At 51.9% G+C, this 22,346-nt stretch overlaps 7 protein-coding genes across 7 annotated transcripts; 2 read left to right on the forward strand and 5 right to left on the reverse strand.

The window, feature by feature from the left end:
• Positions 1-1,860: 1,860 nt before the first annotated feature.
• On the forward strand, positions 1,861-6,228 carry J7T55_004880 (HET-domain-containing protein; the record flags this gene model as incomplete). Its single annotated transcript, XM_053130616.1, has 6 exons — positions 1,861-2,472; positions 2,526-3,558; positions 3,809-3,879; positions 4,205-4,544; positions 4,598-5,369; positions 5,445-6,228. The coding sequence occupies 6 exons, from the start codon at positions 1,861-1,863 to the stop codon at positions 6,226-6,228; spliced, it is 3,612 nt and encodes a 1,203-aa protein (XP_052991306.1).
• Positions 6,229-6,765: 537 nt separating this feature from the next.
• J7T55_004881 (uncharacterized protein) lies at positions 6,766-8,403 on the reverse strand (the record flags this gene model as incomplete). Its single annotated transcript, XM_053130617.1, has 3 exons — positions 6,766-6,958; positions 7,311-8,184; positions 8,250-8,403. 3 exons carry the CDS (start codon positions 8,401-8,403, stop codon positions 6,766-6,768), a joined length of 1,221 nt encoding a protein of 406 aa, XP_052991307.1.
• A 786-nt stretch (positions 8,404-9,189) lies between these two features.
• Positions 9,190-9,474, reverse strand: J7T55_004882 (uncharacterized protein; the record flags this gene model as incomplete). The annotated part of the gene is made up of 1 exon (XM_053130618.1): positions 9,190-9,474. The coding sequence occupies one exon, from the start codon at positions 9,472-9,474 to the stop codon at positions 9,190-9,192; it is 285 nt and encodes a 94-aa protein (XP_052991308.1).
• Positions 9,475-11,256: 1,782 nt separating this feature from the next.
• J7T55_004883 (uncharacterized protein) lies at positions 11,257-15,069 on the forward strand (the record flags this gene model as incomplete). Its single annotated transcript, XM_053130619.1, has 7 exons — positions 11,257-11,695; positions 11,780-12,046; positions 12,153-13,052; positions 13,190-14,237; positions 14,289-14,490; positions 14,541-14,946; positions 15,008-15,069. 7 exons carry the CDS (start codon positions 11,257-11,259, stop codon positions 15,067-15,069), a joined length of 3,324 nt encoding a protein of 1,107 aa, XP_052991309.1.
• A 669-nt stretch (positions 15,070-15,738) lies between these two features.
• J7T55_004884 (uncharacterized protein) lies at positions 15,739-17,073 on the reverse strand (the record flags this gene model as incomplete). Its single annotated transcript, XM_053130620.1, has 1 exon — positions 15,739-17,073. The coding sequence occupies one exon, from the start codon at positions 17,071-17,073 to the stop codon at positions 15,739-15,741; it is 1,335 nt and encodes a 444-aa protein (XP_052991310.1).
• Positions 17,074-17,976: 903 nt separating this feature from the next.
• J7T55_004885 (uncharacterized protein) lies at positions 17,977-19,869 on the reverse strand (the record flags this gene model as incomplete). The annotated part of the gene is made up of 6 exons (XM_053130622.1): positions 17,977-18,062; positions 18,126-18,698; positions 18,849-18,888; positions 18,988-19,220; positions 19,441-19,507; positions 19,834-19,869. 6 exons carry the CDS (start codon positions 19,867-19,869, stop codon positions 17,977-17,979), a joined length of 1,035 nt encoding a protein of 344 aa, XP_052991311.1.
• A 1,554-nt stretch (positions 19,870-21,423) lies between these two features.
• J7T55_004886 (uncharacterized protein) lies at positions 21,424-22,011 on the reverse strand (the record flags this gene model as incomplete). The annotated part of the gene is made up of 2 exons (XM_053130623.1): positions 21,424-21,604; positions 21,956-22,011. 2 exons carry the CDS (start codon positions 22,009-22,011, stop codon positions 21,424-21,426), a joined length of 237 nt encoding a protein of 78 aa, XP_052991312.1.
• Between the last annotated feature and the right edge of the window lie 335 nt (positions 22,012-22,346).

Below are 22,346 nucleotides of genomic sequence, written 5' to 3' on the forward strand. Positions count from 1 at the left end.
AATAATGAGACGTGAAAGTCTATAGATATTAGAATTTTGGACTCGCTCCAGAGTTAGGACAAAAGTAGTCTGGCCGTGTACACTCCCAGTCTCTATTCATCGCTGCACACACCATGAGCATGGTTTCAAGGTTGTCAGCCTTCTTGTTGAACGACTACTAAATTCAATAGGGTACAGCCAAGAGTGGAAAAACACATTTTTACATTCAGCTACTCTCATCTCAGCACACACCCTCATCCTTAGGGCCGTAAGATGGGGCCAAAGTCTGCCTCTGCCCCTAAGATGGTTGCAGAATCAAGCCACAGTATGCGGGCAGCTGAGCGACCTCGCTGAGAACCTTTCAATGTGATATGGGACCAGATTTATTCCCCTGCTCTCACAACCATGCCAATTTTGCACAATGTAGTGAGGCAATTAATCGAAGCACTGCAGGATAGCGTAAGGCTCCAAGGCTCCCTTGCCGGGCAAAGGGCGGCCGATGCATAGCACCACCTAACTGCACTTTCATCTTCAGCTTCCCTGTTTTACCAATAAATGCAGTCCCGTAGGATTCGTATGAAGTTGAAGGTGGTCCGACCAGCTGAGCCCGGGCTGCGTCACTGCGGCCACAGCGACTTACGGACCCCAGTGACTGCAACCCTACAGACTTTTTCTACTTCGGTTCCTAGGCAATTTCGGTCTTGCTGTTTGCTATTTGATAAATAGGGACTCCTGATCTACTGGATGCGAACTCTCCGCTCCCTTCCTGTGTCAAGTTTACCAACGAGGTCCACAAAATCCTCCCTCAACCAATTGTCGAGAAAAGCTTCTCGAGAGCACTCCAGACCGTTCCAATTGTATTATCTCAGCACCAGATTCCATGGACTCATGCTGCCACAACCGAGTGTCTACCCTGGACGCGAAGTCATCTTCTGGCTATGCATACGGCAAACCACCCCAGGAGATCTCAGACAGTCGGATTGACGCTGGCAAGTTGATAGAATTGCTGAGCGCAAAATTTCCAGGCTCCTACCAAATACGTGTAAGTGGACACCACCCGGTGGAATCCAAGTTCTGAACGATGCGACGCCAAGCTGATATGAACGTAGGTCGTAAGAAACGTCTACAACATTTCTGCTCCAGCCGACCTATCTTTGAATGATATCGTGCAGTGCAGAGTTTGATACGCATGGAACATGCACGTCTTCTAGCTTTGACAAAAGGACGTCCTAGCTTCAATTGTGGCTGTTAGCCTTGTGCGCCATGGTGGTACGAATTTGCCGAATATCTGACTGGCGCCTACGATAATGCATGTGGTCCCCACCAGCAGCTCGGCTGCGGGTCATTTGAAGGAGTTGCTGGAGTTGAGGTGGGGGTTGTCAAGATATGATTACATCCAGTCTATGAAAGCCATACCTATTGCTTTTGCTCTTCATTGCAGTATTTGCTGTCATGCGCTTTGCCGTCCCTAGTAATCATGACCTTGGGTGTGGGTGCACATGTGGCGGCCTCATAAGCGGACAGGGCTCAGAACCCAGCCTCGACGAAACTCGTTGGTGTGTTACACAAATGCCTAGAAGTATAAGGCAGGTATCGCATGATACTATCAGAAATCCGCAGGATCTGACCACCCCCTTGACAGTCATGGTGCGTTCTATCTCGATACATCCGATGAGGGGGTCTGCAAGACCTTTCGAAGTCTCGAGTGGCCGCCTACTCGGTCATCATCAATCGGCTTAAATGAAAGGTAGCCGATAAATGTTATCTACAGACATAATGGCTATTGAGGGACTTGCCTAGTTTTCTCTGATGTTTGGAATGTTGATATCGAATTATACCTGATTTCCTTACAATCCTACATGCCCATCCTATTCGCATGCCATGGCAGCTACCGTAAAGTCGAACTTGTTCCACTCAGGGCAATCACAGAATCTGGGGGATATACTTGCGAAGTCTTTCAGATACTCAGTCTTCCCTGATGGAACCAGCAATCGATTCATACCCAATGGTCATGTCGAGGATTTCGTCACAAGTGATGCCGTCATGAGAGAGTTCTTCGACAGGAACTTGCCAGATTGGTCGCCCTCCAGCAAGAAACAAGTTGACGAGCTCGTCCAATATGTGATTTCCTCAGCTAAGAAGCTCTTAGCTATCAGCATATTGAGCGGTGTAAGATCAAACAATCTTCGGAGAGCAATGGAAGAATTCAAGCAACACGACTTTGAAGACAACGATTTGCCGCTTCTTATCGAAAATGTGGACCAATACCCTCCTTGCTTCGGAGAATGGGAATTCTTGAGCAAGGAAAACTTCCGCAACGAGCAGTGGAGGCTTGTGGTTCCAGTGTTTCCAAGAGCCTTTGAGAGAATACATTTGAGACCTGAACACATCCTACCATTCACATACGTGGACTCGGTGAGGAAGGAAGGCACATTTGGGGATGTCTACCAAGTCACCATCCACGAATCACATCAAGAAGACCCGATGAGAAAGGTCGGACTTTGTATTAGAAAATTTGTGGTTAACTTGTTGCTAACAAAGTGCAGGCTGATGGAAGTTTAGCGAATGCTGCCATAAAAGAATTAAAGGCATGGGCAGCCAGCGGGAATCTTAGTGACGGAAAGGGGAAAGCCCAGCAAGTGTTCAAGGAGTGGCAGGCTGAGGCCAAGGCGCTTGAGGATACAAGTCGTCTGAAGCATGAACACATCGTCACCGTCAAAAGTATCTTCACAAAAGGTTCGCGTCACTACTTCATGTTCCAGTGGGCAGATGGAGGAAGCCTGCGAGACTTGTACAGGAAAGACCTGCGGCCATATTTAACGGCAGAACTTGTAGAAGAGATGGTCCAACAACTACTAGGCTTGTCTGACGCTTTGTCGGCTCTTCATAACTACCGAAAGGTCGAATCGCCAGACCAACCTGGCCAAACCAGTCTTCTTGAGGTCCCGAGGCCGGCTCAGAATGACGAATCCTATCGACATGGCGATTTGAAACCAGAAAACATTCTACGATTCGAGGACAATACAAAAGTCGGGGTGTGGAAGATCGCTGATATGGGACTAGCCAGGCATCATCTTGCAGCAACAGACTTGCGAGGACCGACTGATACTCTCAACGCAACACCATCCTATGAAGCTCCTGAGGTCTACACCATGCCCGACCAAGGGCGTTCTCGTCAATACGATGTCTGGTCTATGGGATGCATTATCTTGGAGCCTCTAGTCTGGATGCTGTATGGACCAGATGCCATGATCAAGTTCATCAAAAGCATGGATGGCGATACGGGGCAGAGATTCCCCTACTGGGAGTTTGTTCCAGGGACGAAAAACAAGGAAGCACGCCTGCGAGAGGTTGTTCTGAAGTGCATGGCTCATATTCGGAACGACCCTGAGTGTCAGCGCTCAACAGCCACCAGAGACCTCTTGAAGATCGTACAAGAGAAACTTCTCGTCGTGAATTTGCCTGTCAATAGGCCCTCTGGCTTTGGGTCCGCGGTCTCAGCTTCTGCGCTGATGTCCGGGCCAAAGCGAGCTAAAGCAGAAACTTTTCGCGGTGCTCTGGATGCGATCTGCGATGAAGGTAAGAAAAGAAAGGCTTACTGGTTTACAGGAACGGAAAGAACCAACGTCGCTGGGCCACATCAATCCGCAATACCGAAAGAATCAGAAGTGCAGGTGAGGCTCCACCATGTCAAGAATATTTAATTACAAGCTTTAATCAACGAGAGGGGGAAGGCATCGACATTGTTTGGCGAGGAATGAAGCTCCCGAAGCACCTGGTTGTGTATGAGAATGGGATTGCTAATTATGAGAACCCATATCCTCAATAGTTGCAAACCGTAGGTATTCGAGAATGGGTCCACATGATGAAGCAACACCACTGAAGCTGACGGCTGCTTCAGTATGTGAGCAAATGATCCAGCCTCCTTGATCGAATCACAGTGTGACGTTTCCTCCTGAGCAATTAGACAGTACGTATTCAAACCTAGACCCGTCACTGAAATAACATCTCGTAGGTGACTAAAGTCATTCATAGCATGTAAGTGTTCAAATGGTTCTAGAATAGTTTAAGGACTAACAGATCATGTCTAGGACGTGAGTCAACTTTTTTCACCACAATAGATGAAAATGCATTGACCCGGACTCTGACGGACGAAACTCGAAGCCTGTAGGTCGTGACCGAGATACCATACGCCATGATCTGTTGAGCTAATTCTTCACCAAAGCTTCACAACACTTGGGAGTTTCCCATCGACAATTCCTTTGTACAAGGCCTATTCGACGATCCAAAAATATGGGCTGAGACCGTCGTTCGACCGTGTGTGCCCGCCAATTTATGTGGAAGCTGCATGAAAATGGATCTCTGGCAGGAAGACTTCAATATGCAAGATGATACAAGAGAATTAGAGGTTCTTTCGGGGATTTGTGACTTCTGTGATATGCGGTGGAGCTACTGCAAAGCAATAGATCGAAGTTATGGCACCAAGGTTCACTTCGACAAAAGACAGTCTCACTTGAGACTTAGCGAAGGGTATCCACCGGTGTTGACACTTCATTACGGTCCCAGTGAGTTCTCGTCGCTTCAAAAATTCACGCCTAATCGCTTACCAGGTCACTAGCCCTAACCGGAGAAGTCGACAATTCCGGAGGCGAAATTCAACGAGGCCTTCCCCAACTTCCACAGCCCGGGGGAACCGCCCATATCAAGATACTCCGGCACTGGCTGACGGACTGTGACTTAAACCACAAGACATGTGCAAATGCAATTACCAGATCTCTTCCAACAAGACTGATATATGTGGGGAACCGGAACAACCCCAGTCTCAGACTACACGAGACACAGTCCACAGATAGTATGAGTTATTTCGCCCTATCACATCCATGGGGGGAGCCTCCACATTTCTGTACCCTTCGCTCCAACATCGCAAGACATGCACTGGGTATGGCTTTCAAAACTCTGCCCCTGACCTTTCAGCACGCCGTCGCAATTACCAGAGACCTAGGCGTGGAATACCTGTGGATTGATTCTATGTGCATAATACAAGGCGAAGACGGCGACTTCAAGTATGAGGCTTCACGGATGGAGGATGTTTTCAGTAACGCATACTGTGTCTTGGCTGCGAGCTCGGCTTTGGGTCAACATGACGGCTTCCTCAAGGAACGTCATCAAAGACGGAGCCTCCTGCTCCAGCAGAGTGGGAATCCTCCTGTCTTTGTATGTGAATTCATCGATGACTTTCATCATGACGTTCTGGAGAGCAATCTCAGTCGTCGTGGTTGGGTGTTGCAAGAAAGAGCATTAGCACGAAGGACAATATATTTCACCGACAAGCAGACATACTGGGAATGCGGTGAAGGTGTACGCTCTGAAACGATGACACGAATGCACAAGTGAGTTCAGGATATCCTACAGCTCCAGTACAGCCAATCAGTCTTACAGTCCGGCGCTGATACTGTTTTGCACAGCACGCTTGCGTCTTTTCTAGGCGATCCAAATTTTCCAAAGATCGCTATCGAGTCTTCTCGCGGCGGCAAGATTCTATTGCATCAGAGTTTATGCATGCAGTACTCTCGCCTTGCTCTCACCCGGCAAACAGACCGCCCCATTGCAATATCTGGGCTTGAGAAACGACTCGTCGAGAGCTTCGGCCTCACCGGCGGCTTCGGAGCTCTGCACGATGAGAAGAATCTCGGCCTTCTTCGGCGCAGCATGCTTTGGCATCGGGCTTCTGATTGCTCCACGATGAAGAGAATCAGTTTCCACGGAGGCGCACCACCGACGTGGTCATGGATGGCTTATGAGGGACAGATTGAATACCTGGATCTACCGTTCCGCAAGATGGACTGGGCTAGCTTCGAACGCGATTTTCAGCCGCCGTGGACGGTCAGGAAGGCTGGCAGATGGTACAGCAGCAGTGATACTCCGGATAGCATGGCGATGACTGTCATTGTCAGAGACCTGGAGCTCTCCTCTTCCTTGACGGTCCAGGCGGCTCAAATCATCCTAGATATAACTAATGGGATAGGCGTACGGAGGCCATCGAAATGCGTGGTGCTCGGAAGGCTCGTCGAAACCTCGGCTTATCGTCAAGATGACAGTGGGACAAGTTTCGCCATATTGCTAATATCCGAAGAGACAGCACCGCAGCAGATCTCAGGAATCCCAGTCTATATCAGGATGGGAGTTGCGTCTGTGCCAGGCAGCTGGATCAAAACAGCAAAAGATGGATCGAAAGGATTGCTGATGTAGGCGAGCGACCTGTCTGGCGCCTGCTTCCTAAAATTATTCAAGGTCTCAATATTATGTCTACGCTCCATGCCGTGGAATAGCTATTCTCTGAACAGAGAATGCTGAATTAAAGTAGATGATGCTCACCAAAGCAATACCGAGAAGCGCAAGATCATTCCGAACCCACTGATGACTTCATTGCTACGATAGAAGTTCCTGCTAGCGGACATTTGATATAGGATCTATGGGAAACATTTCGGATGCCTGAACAGCGCCGATAGCGTTGTATCATTGTGAGGTAATTAAGGACACTGTGGACTCGGGGAGCAGAGATAGATGCCGCAAAGTATGAGATTTCCGCGTAGGTACGGACGCCCGGGCATGTTCGGGCCGTGCCCTCAAAAAGAACGCTGAAGACTATAATTTAGCAAGCTTCGGAAATTACTGTAATGCAATTTTTTGTTATGACAGCTAATTTTTTTTGAAGCGTGGAACTCTCTTAGATAAACATTGCGGTATTGAAGTTGGTCGAAAGGTGGGTGGTCTACGGTACTGGCCCTATACGATCAGAAATGAAGCGACATCAAATCCGTCGTCATTGATGCAAGCGATAGATGTTGCCCATTTCTGATTTTCAGGTTCAACTGCCTTGTCAATTCCTTGTCGATCGGCATTCGTAACCACCATTTGGCCATAAGCCGTGCTTTTCATAAAGCCAGTCTCGTTGTAGTCGATATCGAAACTAAACTGGCTGTTCCAGAACGTTTAGGGTAAGGATTTTCGAGAGATCCTCAATTGCAAAAGGTTTCCTACGCCAGTCAACTTGAATTCGGTTGCCTAGTTTAGTCAGTCATTAAATCAGAGCTGAGGTATGAAATCGGAATTTGAGATGGGTCCCGCAACCCGCGTGTGTTAGTTGAAGGCGGAGACCAGACTATACAGTTTAAGTGGCTACAGCATGACTGAGCTGACTGAACAGAAGCTCAAATCTATTTCTCGTAGTGCTTGCATAACAATTTTGTAGCGGATCGTATTGCCACATGCATCACTCCAGGGATTCTCAAGCGGCTGCCACTCACCCTTCGGTACGCACATACAATTACAGTGACCCGAACCCAAAATCCTGTTTCGAGGAGTGCTTCTTCAACAGCGCGATTCCATTCGACCTCAGATTCTCTGGCCGTATACTTTCAGATGCAGGGCGGCTAGAAGCCACAAAGTTGTTATAACTCCCCAACATAGCCTTGATGTTCCGCGGCGGCGCGTATGGAAAGTCACTGCCAAACAAGATGTGCGACTGGTCACCACCCAAAGATTCGAGGAAATCCACGAGCCCGTTCAATTGCACCGCGCTCGTACTCACCGCCGTGTCGTAGTAGAAACTCGCGAAGTCCGCGGCTGCTTCCTTGTCCGTGGCTCCAGCCTGAGCGGCAAGATGTGGTAAAGTTAACGCGCCGATAGCCCGTGCTCCAATGAAGGGAAGAGTTCCACCCGCATGGGAGAGGATGATATCTACGTCGGGACAGGACCGCACGGTACCTGTGACTACCAGATCGACGGCTGCCCGAGTTGTGGCCAATGGATAATCCACGATGGGCTGCGGCAAGAAGCCGCCAATGAATTTGGGCTGAAAATCCGAGCTCGTTGGATGCAGGAACACAAGGGCCCCGTAGCTCTGGAGCTTCTGCCATATGGGCTTGAAGCTCTCGTGGCCGGGCAGCTTGCTCCCGTACGTAGTGTAGATGCCCACTCCGTTGCAGAGCTTCTGCTCCGAGAAGAGGAAATCGATCTCCGCGCAGGTTCCTTCGAGGTCCTGCCAGTCGGGCAGGACGCCGAAGAAACCGAACCTGCCGACGAAAGGGGCCTCTGTAGTCGTGACCAAGCCGCCGAGGTATATGTTGAGCTCGCGGGCAAGCTTGCGGCCTTCCTCACCTGCCCCGGTAATTGGAACACCCGGCGAGGAGATGGATATAATTCCTGCTTGAATGTAAGTGGCAGATCAGTCAATACAAGAAATACAATTTCAAATCATCTGTAATCACCAAGAGATGCGCCAACCGCCTCCATTGAGGTGATGGCCGCTTCTGGAGACCAGTCTGGCTCGGGAAAGCCTGATGGATCGCCACCATGCGCCTTCACTGCAGCCTTGTAGGCTGGTGGCAGCGCATGGAAGTGTACATCGATGTGGCCAGCCATGTTGCCCAGCTTAGGTGTTCCAAAGAAGCTGCTGTACCTAGTGCGTCTGAACGTTCCAAGGTGGGCAATTGGGCCAAGCAAGTGGCCACACCGGGATGAGTGAACAAAGTCTAAGCTTTCCCAGGATTGAATTTACACTCCAATGCTGATCGGTACGGGCCGCGTGGCCATTGAATCACATGTTATTGAGGTGAGTGGAGCTGGGAATGTTGGTCCGCGGCGAGGTACGGGAGGCGTATCTGGCCGACGGCGGGGACGAAGAACAATGGCCGGCACATCCGGCCTTGACTTCACATTCTGCCAGTACAACAACACATATCTGTCACACCTAATAGCGCCGCGGGCTTCATGGCCTAGAAGCGGCAACAGGCAATCATCACAGCCATGATGGCATACCAAGAGCTAGAACAGACTTGTGTGGACATGGAAGGCTGAAAGTAGTCGAGGCCTGAATCCATGACCGCATTATCTCCCTGCTCTCCCAAGGCAGCTAGGTAGATCTTGTGCTAAGCAAACTGGCTCACGTTCAACGTTTTGGTGCGAGGTTGGCGCCCTGTACTACACAGTAGGCGGCTCGGCTCAACTACCGGTAGTTTGGACAGGCAGCCGGGCAGGCGGGATCTCTGAGTGAGCTGACAAGCGATCAAACATCGAAGAGGGCCCGTTGCTCGCCACCAGTTGGCGTTGGGGTCGACAAGAGAAAGGTCTAAACTGGAGGGTTAGGGGAGGCAAAAGTCCTGGGTGGGGTCTGCCTTGTAATACGGTAGGGCGGGCAAAAGTCCTAGACTAAGGCAGCTGAGAACTGAGGGCTGCGGACTGCTGGTTGAGGACTGAGGACTGGGGCGCGGGCGATAGAGGTGCCCAAAACAATGCTCGCCGCATGACTGTGCCGATGATTGTGCCCAAGGTTGTCCGGGCGATGGCGCCCCTGGACCCGGCAAAGCAAGTGACGGGAAGGGAACTCCCGTACTGCGCATTTATGCAGCCTAGCATCGCGAAACGCGAATAGTAGAGTCGGTTGCTCTCGTCTTGGCCATCGGTGAGGGACCACAGGCACAGGTGCGTTGGCATCGTTTGGATGACGAGGACGGGGTGAGTAAGGAAAGGTACCTAGGAAATATAGTAAGGCATAGATGGCCTTGCTGTTGAGTAACACACCCCGCCTGGCCGTCTTTTGGGTACCAGGTGTGGGCTGGGGCTGGGGCTGGGGCTGGGCTGAGCTGGGCCGTCTGGCTGTCTTGTCTGTCTTGTCTTGGTCGCCTTTTCTTTGACCGTTGAGTGAGCGAGTCCTTGGATTTTGCCACAGTCTCGATGAGCCCATGGGCGAGCCCACCTCAGCTCTCAGCTGTTCTGCTCCTTTCTTGCGAGGACACTGGTCAAGATTAAAGCCAATTAGGGAATTCGCCGCCGTGGCTGCCTCCAGGAACGTGTCCATTCGGCGTGGTTGGGCAAGTTTGTGGTATTGTTTGATCATGTTCAATATACATGAAGTATTGTTGTTGTGCAAGGGAGCAATCAATCAACCGAGCCTAGGGATTTCCATTTCCCTCTCGTGCACACCCCACCCAGGCGCCCCCGCCCCCCCCCCCCAAGCCGCACAGCAGATGCTGCGGTGTTGGTACCTGTGCTCTCCGCTGCTGCACGTACGTACATACACGCATACCACAGTACACACATACACACACGCAAATGCACGGCTCACACCCCTTGTCACTTGTCACTTGTCGCTTGTCTCTTCTTCACCCCTCCCCCCCATCTGGCCCCTCTCCCTCCCACCCCCTGCTGCCGTAGCCCCTCCCCAAGAGCTTTCTGCTCTACCGTACCGCACTCTGCTGTGATGGTAGCTTGCAGAACCGGCCGACAAGTCCATCCGTCCATCCATCAATCCATCCCTCAGGTCTGGCTGGCTGCCCCCCCTCCCTCTAGACCCCCCTCTGGCCCCTCTATCTGTCTTTGCTCCGCTGCACGCACTACTGCGCGCAGTGCACTTCTCTCCTCTGCTTCTCCAACCCTTTCCAAGGATCCCCATCCAGAATCGCCTGCTTGTCTTGCATGCCGTTTCATTGAGGTGAATAAACGAGCGAACGGTTCATTGCGCTGGCTGAGGCAGGCCGATGCGAAACACAAAACCCCGCCATTGAACCTCCGACCTCTATCTACCACACTACCATCCATCCGTCCATCATCCACTACCACTACATACCAGCAGCAGCACTGACGACATTTCCTTTCAACATTTCCAACAACACACCACACCACACGCGCCCTCTCTTGGGAAACACACCCCCCACCCCCCAGATCCCAGATTACCGTCTCCACATCCCTCGCCCAGTCTGCACAAGATCGTCTCTTCACGTGAGCTGATACTACCTTACTGCTAGCGGTCGGGCGAGCCTTGGAACCCAACCGAACCCGAGTGGCAGAGCGGGTGGCTGTGGGACAGACACCAGACAGACGGCCGGAGACAGACGGCCAGAGAGGCAGGACAGGCCCAGCCCAGGGTAGGGGGTGGAGTCCTGGGCGCTTCCGTGGGGACTCGACTGCATCTGCACCTGTACCCGCACCTATTCGGGCACGACTGTCAACTCAAATCTTCAGCAAAACGCGAGGTTCCCCCGTGGACTACGACAACCTCTTTCTTCCGTCGTGTCGCGTGGGGCGACACGATCAATCTACCCGTCTCTCCATCCATCTATCCACCCATTCACCCATCCACTCAAACACCAGCCCATCCAGCCAGTGAGCCAGCGAGCCAGCTCCTCACCTACGCACTCCTAGGCCGCATCCCTTTCCTCCCCGGACCCTTCTCTTCTCTGCCCTGCGCGCCCGCTCGCGCAGCACAACACCGCCAACATGGCCGACGAAGACAAGATAATGGAGGTCTACAAGAAGATCGAGCGCGAGAAGTCGCTGATCCAGGCCGCAAACCTCATGCGACAGCAAACAAACAACGACACCGTCCGCTCCAAGCTCGACACCCAGATGCGCGAGGGCAAGAGGAATCTCGAGTTCTTCGAGGAGAAGCTTAAGGAGCTTCAGCTTCGTCGTGGCATGCAGAGCATGGATATGGGCTCCGGTGGCTCGAGCTCTCGGCCTCACGGTACGCGCGCCGACTCAGATGCGCCTCCTACGCCTCCGCCCAAGGATGCATCCGGAAATGCAACCTCTGGCGGCGAGACTCAGTTCAGTCAAATCGGTGGCCACAACGACTTGATGCCTCCCCGCCATCCATTTGCACCACCCGGCCCAGGATCCGGGGGTCCCAAACCTCGCCCCAACTTCACCAAGCTTGGTACGTCTCGAAGACCCTGATTCCATACCTCTTGTGCTCTCTTTATAGCTGTGCTTACAATGCTGACGCTGCGCGCTCTCACAGACCTGATTAAATATGATACCCCATATCTGGGACCCCGCATCCAGCTCATGCTCTCTCAGATCCAGTTCAAGCTGAATGTTGAGGAGCAGTACCTGAAGGGCGTTGAGAAAATGGTGCAACTGTACCAAATGGAAGGCGACAAGAAGAGCCGTGCCGATGCCGCAGCCAGAAAGGTGGAGAGCAAGCAAAAGATAACTCTTCTGAAGCAAGCTCTCAAGCGGTATGAAGAGTTGCATATCGACACTGACAGTGCCGAAAACTCGGATGGTATGTGACCGCCTGCCCACAAATAATGAGAAAGGCAAATGAAGAAGAAACAAAAGACAGCTCAAGACCTCGCTGGCTAGTCCTCGCTAACAGATACCCTGTACAGATGATAGTATCAACATGCCGAATCTGCGGAAACCGTTATCTGGTCAACTCACTATCAGGGTCGTTGCAGTGAAGGATGTCGACCATGCCCCGACTGGCCGTTTCAGCCGAACCCCCGATACCTTTGTCGCTGTCAAAGTTGAGGACGCCGTTGTTGCACGAACCAGGGCCACGCGCAACGACCGATGGGAGGCCGAATATCACAACATCGAGGTGGATAAGGCTAATGAGATTGAACTGACGGTTTACGACAAGCCCGGCGAGCACGCTCTCCCTATAGGCTTGCTATGGGTTCGCATTTCTGACATTGCAGAAGAGCTGCGTCGGAAGAGGATTGAGGCGGAGATCAACAACTCGGGTTGGGTGTCGGCTGATAGGATGGCCAATCCCAAGACTGCTCCTGCCCAGTTCCCAATGAATCCACAGCAACCACAGCCTCAATTTGGGCCTCCCCCAACGTCACCAGGATATCAAAGCGCCCAGGCCACTTATCCGCCGCCTCAGGCTCCAACGCAATCAGTGTCCCAGCCTATCGAGGGGTGGTTCAACTTGGAGCCCACCGGCCAGATCCTGTTGAACTTCAACTTTATCAAGCAGACCAGCAACACGCACAAGTTCGACGTTGGCCTTGGTCGAAAAGGTGCCGTTCGTCAGCGCAAGGAGGAGATCCACGAGATGTATGGGCACAAGTTTGTGTCACGGCAATTCTACAACATCATGCGTTGCGCCTTCTGTGCCGACTTCCTCAAGTACTCGGCCGGTATGCAGTGCGAGGACTGCAAGTACACTTGCCACACGAAATGTTACACTAATGTTGTCACCAAGTGCATCAGCAAGTCGAACGCCGAGACCGACCCCGAGGAAGAGAAGATCAACCACAGAATTCCCCACAGATTCCAAGGTTTCTCGAATCTTACTGCCAATTGGTGCTGTCACTGTGGCTATCTTTTGCCTTTTGGAAGGAAGAACTGCAGGAAATGCTCAGGCATGTTCATCTATTCTATTATTGTGCTCGATATACTAACGTGGTCCTGATAGAATGCGCCCTTACTGCCCACGCCCAGTGCGTGCATCTGGTTCCTGACTTCTGTGGCATGTCCATGACAACTGCAAACCAAATTCTTGAGGGCATGAGGACCCAGAAACAACGGCAGTCTCAGAGACCATCTATGAGTGAGAGGACACTGCGGTCGGGCACGACAAGCCCCGGAGCTTCCCAGGCCTCAACCCTTTACGACCGCACGAGCGGGGGCTCCTTTAGTACGGTGTCCCCCGAAGCTGCAGAGGCTGCCAGAAGAACTTATGGCCAGCCTTCACCGGACCGCCCAGGAAACAGTCGTATGTCAAGCTCCACCGACGCCGCGGCTGCAGCGACGTTGGCTATGAGCGGGGCCGTCGGAACTCAGTCGCCGAGGCCACAGCAAGGCGGGCAGCAAGACTACATGGCTCGCCAGGATAGCTACGGACAGCCACAACCGGGGCAAGAAGACCCATACGCCAATCAGCATCCTGGAAGTCCTACGCAGGGCCGGAGATATAATCCAGCTGATTATGCTAATGTCAACCAATACCCTCAACAGCCTCCAGTGCAGCAGTCCCGACCACCCGTCCAAGCCCAGCCACAGCAGCCTTATCAGCAGCCGATCGCTGCACCGAAACCGCAGCCAGAGCCCATTGCCCCTTCGCCAACGTCCTCAACCGTCTCGGCTCCGGTGAAGAAGCCTCTGCCATCCGCTACTGATCCAGGGACCGGGATGCGGATTGGTTTGGACCACTTCAACTTCCTTGCGGTGCTTGGAAAGGGTAACTTTGGAAAGGTCATGCTGGCGGAGACCAAGAGGTCAAGGAAACTCTACGCCATCAAGGTGCTCAAGAAGGAATTCATTATTGAAAACGACGAAGTGGAAAGCATTCGGTCCGAGAAGAGGGTCTTCCTGATTGCCAATCGCGAACGACATCCTTTCCTGACCAACCTCCACGCCTGTTTCCAGACAGAGACGAGAGTCTATTTCGTGATGGAGTACATTAGCGGTGGTGACTTGATGCTTCATATCCAGCGTGGACAATTCGGAACGAAGCGTGCTCAGTAAGAAGCCTTCGCCGGAGGTTGCTGTAAACTTGGCTAACACTTTTCCAGATTTTACGCTGCTGAGGTTTGCTTGGCTCTCAAATACTTCCATGAAAATGGCGTCGTTTATCGAGATCTGAAGCTTGACAACATCCTCCTCACTCTTGACGGTCACATCAAGATTGCCGACTACGGTCTCTGCAAGGAAGATATGTGGTTCGGTTCCACGACAAGCACGTTCTGTGGTACCCCCGAGTTCATGGCACCCGAGGTATGTACTATTGTGGATTTACTTTGTTGGACTATGCTGACATTTGACAGATTCTGTTGGATAAGAAATACGGACGCGCTGTGGACTGGTGGGCCTTTGGTGTTCTTATTTACCAAATGCTTCTGCAACAGTCTCCATTCCGAGGTGAAGACGAAGACGAGATTTATGACGCTATCCTGGCGGACGAGCCACTCTACCCTATTCACATGCCTAGGGATTCCGTGTCGATTCTGCAGAAATTGCTCATTCGTGAACCTGACCAGCGGTTGGGAAGCGGTCCCACTGACGCGCAGGAGGTCATGAGCCAGCCGTTCTTCCGGAACATCAATTGGGACGACATCTACCACAAGCGGGTCGCGCCTCCTTTCTTGCCTCAAATCAAGAGCGCAACTGACACCAGCAACTTCGATTCTGAGTTCACAAGTGTTACTCCAGTCCTCACACCAGTCCAATCAGGTATGTCCGGTTCTTTCTCTCAAAACATTTTGCTCTGTGCATGCACTGATAAGGTTTGCAGTGTTGTCACAAGCTATGCAAGAGGAGTTCCGTGGTTTCTCTTACACCGCGGACTTCGAGTAGGCGAGGAAGCCATCCTGGCCAGGGTGATGATTTTGGGGGGAAGAACAAGGATGGCTGCAGCTGGCATCCTCGGAGCCATGTGCTTACATGTAGCCGCGCTGCCAGAATGTGCGGGCCACGACAAGGGTTGTTTTATATATAAAGGGCTAATAATACCTGGGCGAGGCCATGCGCAGCGTGTTTTCATGCGCACGCAAGCGCTCAAACGCCACACTCCTCGACGCTGAAGAAGCATCTGACGCCTCGAAATGCACGGGACTGGATGTTAGATACTGTAGAAATGACGGCCATGGATTGACGATGGGTTGCGTGATGCGGACAACGGCTAGACAGCCTAATTTAATAGAGCATGGAAACGAAGATCAGGTTCTGCCATGAGGTTGTCCGCAATTGAATACGGTGCTTGTAGGACAGCACTCACTAGTCTCCTATCCACCTCAATTCTTTCACGTGTGTTCCTTTCGATGGGCCTGGACAGGACTATCTCGATGACCGGTGTTTATTACAATAAGCGAAGTGCCCAATATCGGTCGCCACACCCTTCGCGGGGTCTGGTTGTGCCAGACCATGTAGAATCAAGCGCATCTACCAGAGACAACGTGAAATTGGGAGTCGCTAGTATCTCTATACAATGGTTTTACAGATCTCTATAAGTGCTTGACGCAAAGATCAACGCTGACGCGCCAACAGCACTGCAACGCCGGCCATTGCCACGGCACCAGTCACGACGCCTTCTAGAGCGATGAGTGACACGTCCCTCATGCGCAGATACATCACCCTCTCGCTATAGAGGTCCTCCAGCGCCTCCCGCCACAGGCTGGGTTCCGATAGGAACTCCTTCCACGTCAAACCTGGTGGGTTACGCGTATGCTCCGGGATCCCCACGTCCGGCAGGGATGCCACCGGCACAGCCTCGACACCGACGTCCTCGACGACGGCGGTGGGGGCCGCCGCCGCCGCCGCCGCCGCTGCGGCAGCCGCGTCCTCCCTCCTGGTCATGGCGCCCTTGACCTCCTCCAGCTCCCTCCGCACGGCCTCGAGGGCGGCCTTCTCCTCGGCGGCGATGCCCTTCATGAGGCGGTTGCGCTTCCAGGGCTCGGCGACGAACTGCAGGACGAGGAAGAGCAGGATGTTGACGCCCATGAGGCCCCAGGTGCCCCAGGTGGACTGGCGGCGGATGCGGTCGCTCCAGATCTGCTCCTCGTGGTAGCGGCGCAGGATGCCGCTGTTGAGGGCCTGGCTGAGCCGCGCCTCGTCGGCCTCGGCCTCGGTCAGCGCCGCCGACGCCTCGCTCACGGCGGCCTCGAGCTCGTGGTCCTGCCGGTACATGGTCGTGAAGCGCTCCAGGTCCACCGGGGTCCACGTGTCCTTGCGCGCCAGCAGCGCCGTCACCTCGCGCTGCGTCGAGGCCCGCTGCGCGTTGACGGCCTTGTAGTGCTGCCGCGCCCGCTTCAGGTCCGCCTGCGCCTGCGCCAGGTCCGTCTCGAGCTTGGCGTTGGCCGCCTTTATGGACTCGATGGCCGAGTAGCCCGTCAGGTCGTTGAGGGTCTGCGAGGCCACCAGCACGCGCGACTGCAGGTTGTCCATGAAGTGGGCGAAGTTCTGGGACGCGGCAGAGCGGCGCGAGTCGGTCTGTGAGGGGAGCTCGGGGCTAGGTCTCGAGGGTCTTGCGGCGGAGGAGGAGCTCTCTGGCGAAGAGGACGAGGAGGCCTGCGTTGCTTGGGACGGCTCCTCGGCCTCCTTGGAGCTCGCATTTTGTTGTGAAGGGGGTGGTGGATTGGTGGAGTAGAAACGGAGCCTGCTGCATCCTGTGCGCAGGGACAGCTGCCCTCGTGGGCTGCTGGTGGTGGTGGTCAGGCTAAGGATGGTCGAGGTCGCTGGCCGCAGGCGAGACGATGCTGATATTGATACTGATACTGGTATCGATGGGCCACTGAGCTGCTTGAAGAGTAAGGAAGACCCAGGCCGCAACAAAGGCCGAGCAGCAGCTACAGGGCCCGTCATTGCCAATGGGGTCGTGGTCGAGGCCGAGGCTGAGGGTCCGTAACGGCGCTGGAGAGTTGCAATGAGGCGAGAGGCAGCTGTCAGTCTCGGTCTAGCTGTCCCTGTACCAGTATGCAGAGTGGACGGCCCTTCGGACGCGGCACTTTTTCAGTACCACCTCGGGACACTCGACAGCTGCAGGGGTCTCTGGGTCTCTGGGAGCTTGGAGCTCCCGCCCTGCCGGTGCCGGCGGTGGGGCCGCTCCACGTCACAGAGCCCCGTCGACAGGGGTCAGGGCCCCTCGTTCCGTAGCACTCGGTCCAACGTTGCGATAATCATTCCCGGTTCAACCTTCTCTTATCCCAATATCTATGTTATAGGGCAGGTGAAACACTTCACTTAGGAAATCATACTATGCGTTCCAGCTTGATTGGCAGCGGCCCATGCATATGGTAGGCTTGAGAAAAGCTTGCATTCACACACTTGGAGAGATACTGGCAAGACCAAGACTAAAGCTGTTATGCCCGATAATGTCTACCTCGTGTTTTCTCATAGGCAGAATAACGCTGTTCGAGCTATCGAAATGAAGACAGGCACAAAAAAAGTCAGGGATTACTTTGCAGAATATCGAGCTTGAATACGGTACCGAATAGGAGATAGTTATATACTGGTCCCGGGGAAACCATGAAGAGTACAGATGCTTGAGCACACTGGATGACATGTCATGTCATCCGATTCAAGGGGATCAAGCGCGAGATCTCCACCAGAAGTTTCAATTGGCTTGATCAACAATAATAACTTGCCTTTGAAGAGATCCGCTGGCTCAGTCATCCCTTGCTATGGTGCACGTTTCTTCGGAAATTCTTTCATTAAGACGTTACTTCGTTAGTTGACTCTAAACTCTATTCAACAGATATTTCGGCTTCATATTGTTGGCCAATCATCAACCCAATCAATAACATTCCACCCCCACTGGTAGTCGCTGACAGCATAACCTATTGTTGTGTTGACTGGGCAATTGATATTAGTAAATTCAATATCCAAAAGTTCAGTGACAGGGAGGAAAGACTCACCATATCTGTAGTACAGAATCGGTCCATACGTTGGGTCATCCAGGACTCCCTGGCCACCAGGCCCGTACACATCCCCATGGCTCTCAAGCACAGTGTTACCGCCGCCTTCCAGGCAGCTGGTCCCGTTCTGGTCCGCATAAGGTCCACCGATAGCGGTGCTCCGGCACACGCGAATTTTATATTCTCCTCCCTCGGTGGGTAGTGACACATCATAGTCGTTGGCTTGCCCCTCGCTCCAGAACATGTAGAAGTAACTCCCGTACTGAAAGGGAAAGCTGGCCTCAACATCGTGAATCCCAGATGGTTGGTAGATGGTCTGGTATGGATCTCCTGTAACAGTCGTTGCATTCGAGTTGAAGGTTACTTGCTGGATGTCATCCCAGTAGGATCCAAACGACATAAAATATGTTCCGTCGACCAGAATCATAGTAGGATCGATGGCGTTATATGAAGCGTCGGACGTCGATTCTACACCCGTTGATCCATGATCGACCCAAGTGCCGCTCTCCATGGTCGTGCTGGTTGCGTATCCAATAACTGAGTCCTGGCTTGCAGGGGTAGATACGCTGTAGTCTATGATATGGAGCTTCAAGTCAGACCTAGTGATATGGCGAAAGTTGTGGTTTTTCATGCTCTTTCTCCCAAAACATATACTCAAGACATGAAACTTTTCCTTTGTTGTTACCCAAAATGCAAAAGGACGGACTTCAAAACTTCACTTACATAAAATGTACGTGCCATCGTTCTCGATGATCATGGGTGCCTATAATCGCGTCAACAAAACATCTAGCCAGCCCGTAGCCAAGACAAAAGCAACTGGCAGAGTAATACTTATGTATAATAACAAGAAACTTTCACATACCCATAAAGCCGTAACATCTGTCATATTCACTACAGTGCCACTTGGAAGCACATTTCCAATGGTTTCCCATGGACCAGAAAGCGAATCGGATTTCATAATATCAATGTACGTATCCGTGTTGAAGCGAAAGTGGACCCCGTCGGAGGACCGTTGGATAAGTCCTGGGTCATGCGCAAAACACGTACCGGAGCATCGCTCAGGGTCAGCATAGCCTCTTGCGCCAACGGCCAGGGCTAGCAGGCACAAAAGGGCTCTGGCGTTGGGCATCATTATAATAATAAGTAATAAAGAATTTGGGGTGTATCAAGAGCCGGGACTGTTCATTTCCACGGCTTGCCTGTTGCGGGCGGCTCTAGCCATTATTTATACACATTGTTTATGCCAGCCTATAGGCAGACCGACTCCTTGAGAAGTGAACATCAAAATCTCTCGAAAAGTGAAGGAATTGCTTACGACGCTTCAGCTGCCGAGACGCGGATAGGTCCGAAATACCAGCATCATCGTAGGCGATGGCGTAGAACTGCGCCGTCAGTAAAAGTGGTCAAATATGGGTCTTCTTGTTCCTGATATTGATCTGGCCAGTAAACTCTGCTGGTACTTCTCTCGGCTGCGTGTGGGTTCTACATATACATGCAGAAGCTACGAATCGGAGTGACAAAAGGCTTCTTCGCCAGGCACTGCCATGCCGGTAGCTTGCATCCACGCGGAAGGGCTCCTCTCGAGCTTTTGTTCTGTGGGGCTTGACGGTGTGACGAAGGATTATGTGATTCCTGTCAAGATCCGGCGTCTATGTCTCTGCTTGGATTGGCTGCCTGGCCGACCTCCTGCACTGCTGCCTGAGTTTACGTATGGTGAACAAGGGAGGCTGTGGGGAAGGGGCATTGGTTCAGGATTTGAAGTTGCGGTATGTAAAAGGAACATTGTTCGGATCTGATAATCTGCTGCCGGGATCAATTAAGCATTTAAAATTCCCGAAGTCTAGCCTTAGGAAGATTCCTGGATCTGCATCGGGCACTATGCTTTAGATTCAGATATTCAGACTTGAAACAAGGAAATTTTGGGTTCATCTTTCAAATATTACGTGTTTAAAATGGAATTGTAATCATATTGACGGTTCCCCACCAGCCTTTCCCTTGACGAAACCAAAGAAAATGCCGTTCAGTCGTTCGGCAAGACCCCTGAGTAAAGCAAAGCCACTTTCGGTCCAGATTCATGCCCTGGAACGGACCACGTTGACTTGCATGTATGACATGCAGGCCGTGGATCAGCCGTGCCAACTTCATGCCAACATTCTGCTGGGCTGATGACTCGACCGGGCGCTACCAGCCCTACATAGCATTCAAGACCAAATCTGTGATCAATATAGCCTTTGTACGACTTCCTCACACATAGATGGGGAAAATTCGATATACAATTCTGCACAGCAAAATATTGCAATAAATCATCAAAGCGATGGGTTCAAAGTATGATATAACAAGCACACTGTTCTGCAAACGACGGGTTGGACAAAAACTCATGACTAGTATGTGTGGGCCGCAGTCTCCGGTTTTCAACCCCTCAAGGAATTCCAGGAATCCCAAATCCTTCTGACCGTCGACCAAGACTGGCTCGAGAAGAAGACGTCGAACCGGTTAACTTCCGTGGTCAAAGCAGAAGTCGCCATGATGTTGACAACGACTTGGCATTGGTCTACAAAAGTCTAGACCAGTCTTTCCAATGGAAGAGTCGGCATTGCAGTAACAATCGGACAACTCCAGTTTGGTAGCGATACGCATCTATCGGACCGAAAGCGCCGTAATTTGTTCGTTAGTCATAGTGAACCCGTAGGTGCCGACGTCCTTTCAAGGCCTCCTGTGATATTCAACCCCTCTCGGCATGCGAACGTATAATCTGGCTTGTAGGACGGAAGCAAGCAGCACCAAATTCCGATAAAAAGCTGTAAAGGCCCGCAAGAAACCGGGTTTGTTGTTGTTTGCCCTTTGACGTGAGCATTGTGCTCTGTCATCCAAGTTGCTCTGTCAAAAAATCAGCTCGTTGTGATCTTGTGTGGCCCTGTCACTTCTCTTAAAGATCCAGTACAGGTTGCGTCAACCCTGTAATCAAAGGTGTCTGGCAGGGCAGTAAATTTACCATCTGTCGTGGCTGTAGCCCACTATCCCCACCAAATATCGCTACACAATCTCATGTCGCGGTTTCCTGTCGCGGTTTTCTGCTGAACCAGGGGTTTTCAACAAGCCCACGGACAGTTCTTTAATTGCCACATCCTCTTATATGACCAATATAGCGCTGGGTTTGAGACACGCATCGGCCGTTTGACGCATGCCGGCGGCCTCAAAGTCAAGACAAGCATCCCACAGGTGGCGGGCCGTTTTCCTAGGTGCAAGGATATCGACACATTTCAGCTAATGCGCTGGGGTGTCTTTGCAAACCCGCGCGCTATAATGGGTAGAAGCGGTCGCCGTTGATGACGCAAACGGATATCTCGAGCTTTTTGACCAGCTCTTGCGCCAGAAGACCCCTGCTTGCTTGGACAAGGCTGGCCATTGCGCACCTGATGCTTTTGATGGCCTTGTCTCTTGGCGTCCTGAGAAGCACTTCGAGCATTTGTCTTGGCTTTCTGTGGGATGATAACAGCTTGTGGATTGCGAGGGAACCCACGACTTCCAAACCTTGGGTGGCTAGTTCAGCAAAGATCTGACAAGCGTGCGATTTCGTCGTATTCTGAAGCCAACTTCATTCAATCATATTGACCCATAAGATCCAGCACAGCTTGAAAGAACAAAATTCGCATGCAATACATCAAATTGAGTAAGATTTGTGAGACAGCAGGGTACAGATGCACTAAGCTTCCGGGCACCATTTGTTCGCTGTCCGCAAGACGCAAAACAAGCCATCTAAAGGTCTTTCTTCCCAATTGAAGCTGTCTTCATCAGACACAGATTTTCGGGTTCATTGAGGGCTATGATACTGGTCGGAGGAAAAGCCAAGACGCTCGGATGATAAAAATTTGCTCGAGTTCTTCATGTTTCAAGGCTGTGATTGCGCAGACATGATTTATCATTGGCTGGCGCCGACGATGAATCAGTACCACATGGTGAATTGTCTTAGCACTAGGTGAAATCAGGGATCCAAATTCATCATAAAGCTGCTTGTGATTATCACCATAATGGGTGTCAATTCCCTCACCCCTCTTGGACCTCGTTTCTTTGAAAAAGGGGGCCGGGGATTGTCGAGAAGGAAGCCATGCGTCGACCAACAATACCTCTCCGCAACTTAGAAGTTTCTGTGTCACATTACTCCGAATCAGGCATGGCAAAAGCAACATGGAAAATGTGAATCTAGGTAAAAAATTGTATTCA

Source organism: Diaporthe amygdali (assembly GCF_026229845.1).
Source record: "Diaporthe amygdali strain CAA958 chromosome Unknown NODE_23_length_778278_cov_65_433824, whole genome shotgun sequence".
Classification (NCBI taxonomy): domain Eukaryota; kingdom Fungi; phylum Ascomycota; class Sordariomycetes; order Diaporthales; family Diaporthaceae; genus Diaporthe; species Diaporthe amygdali.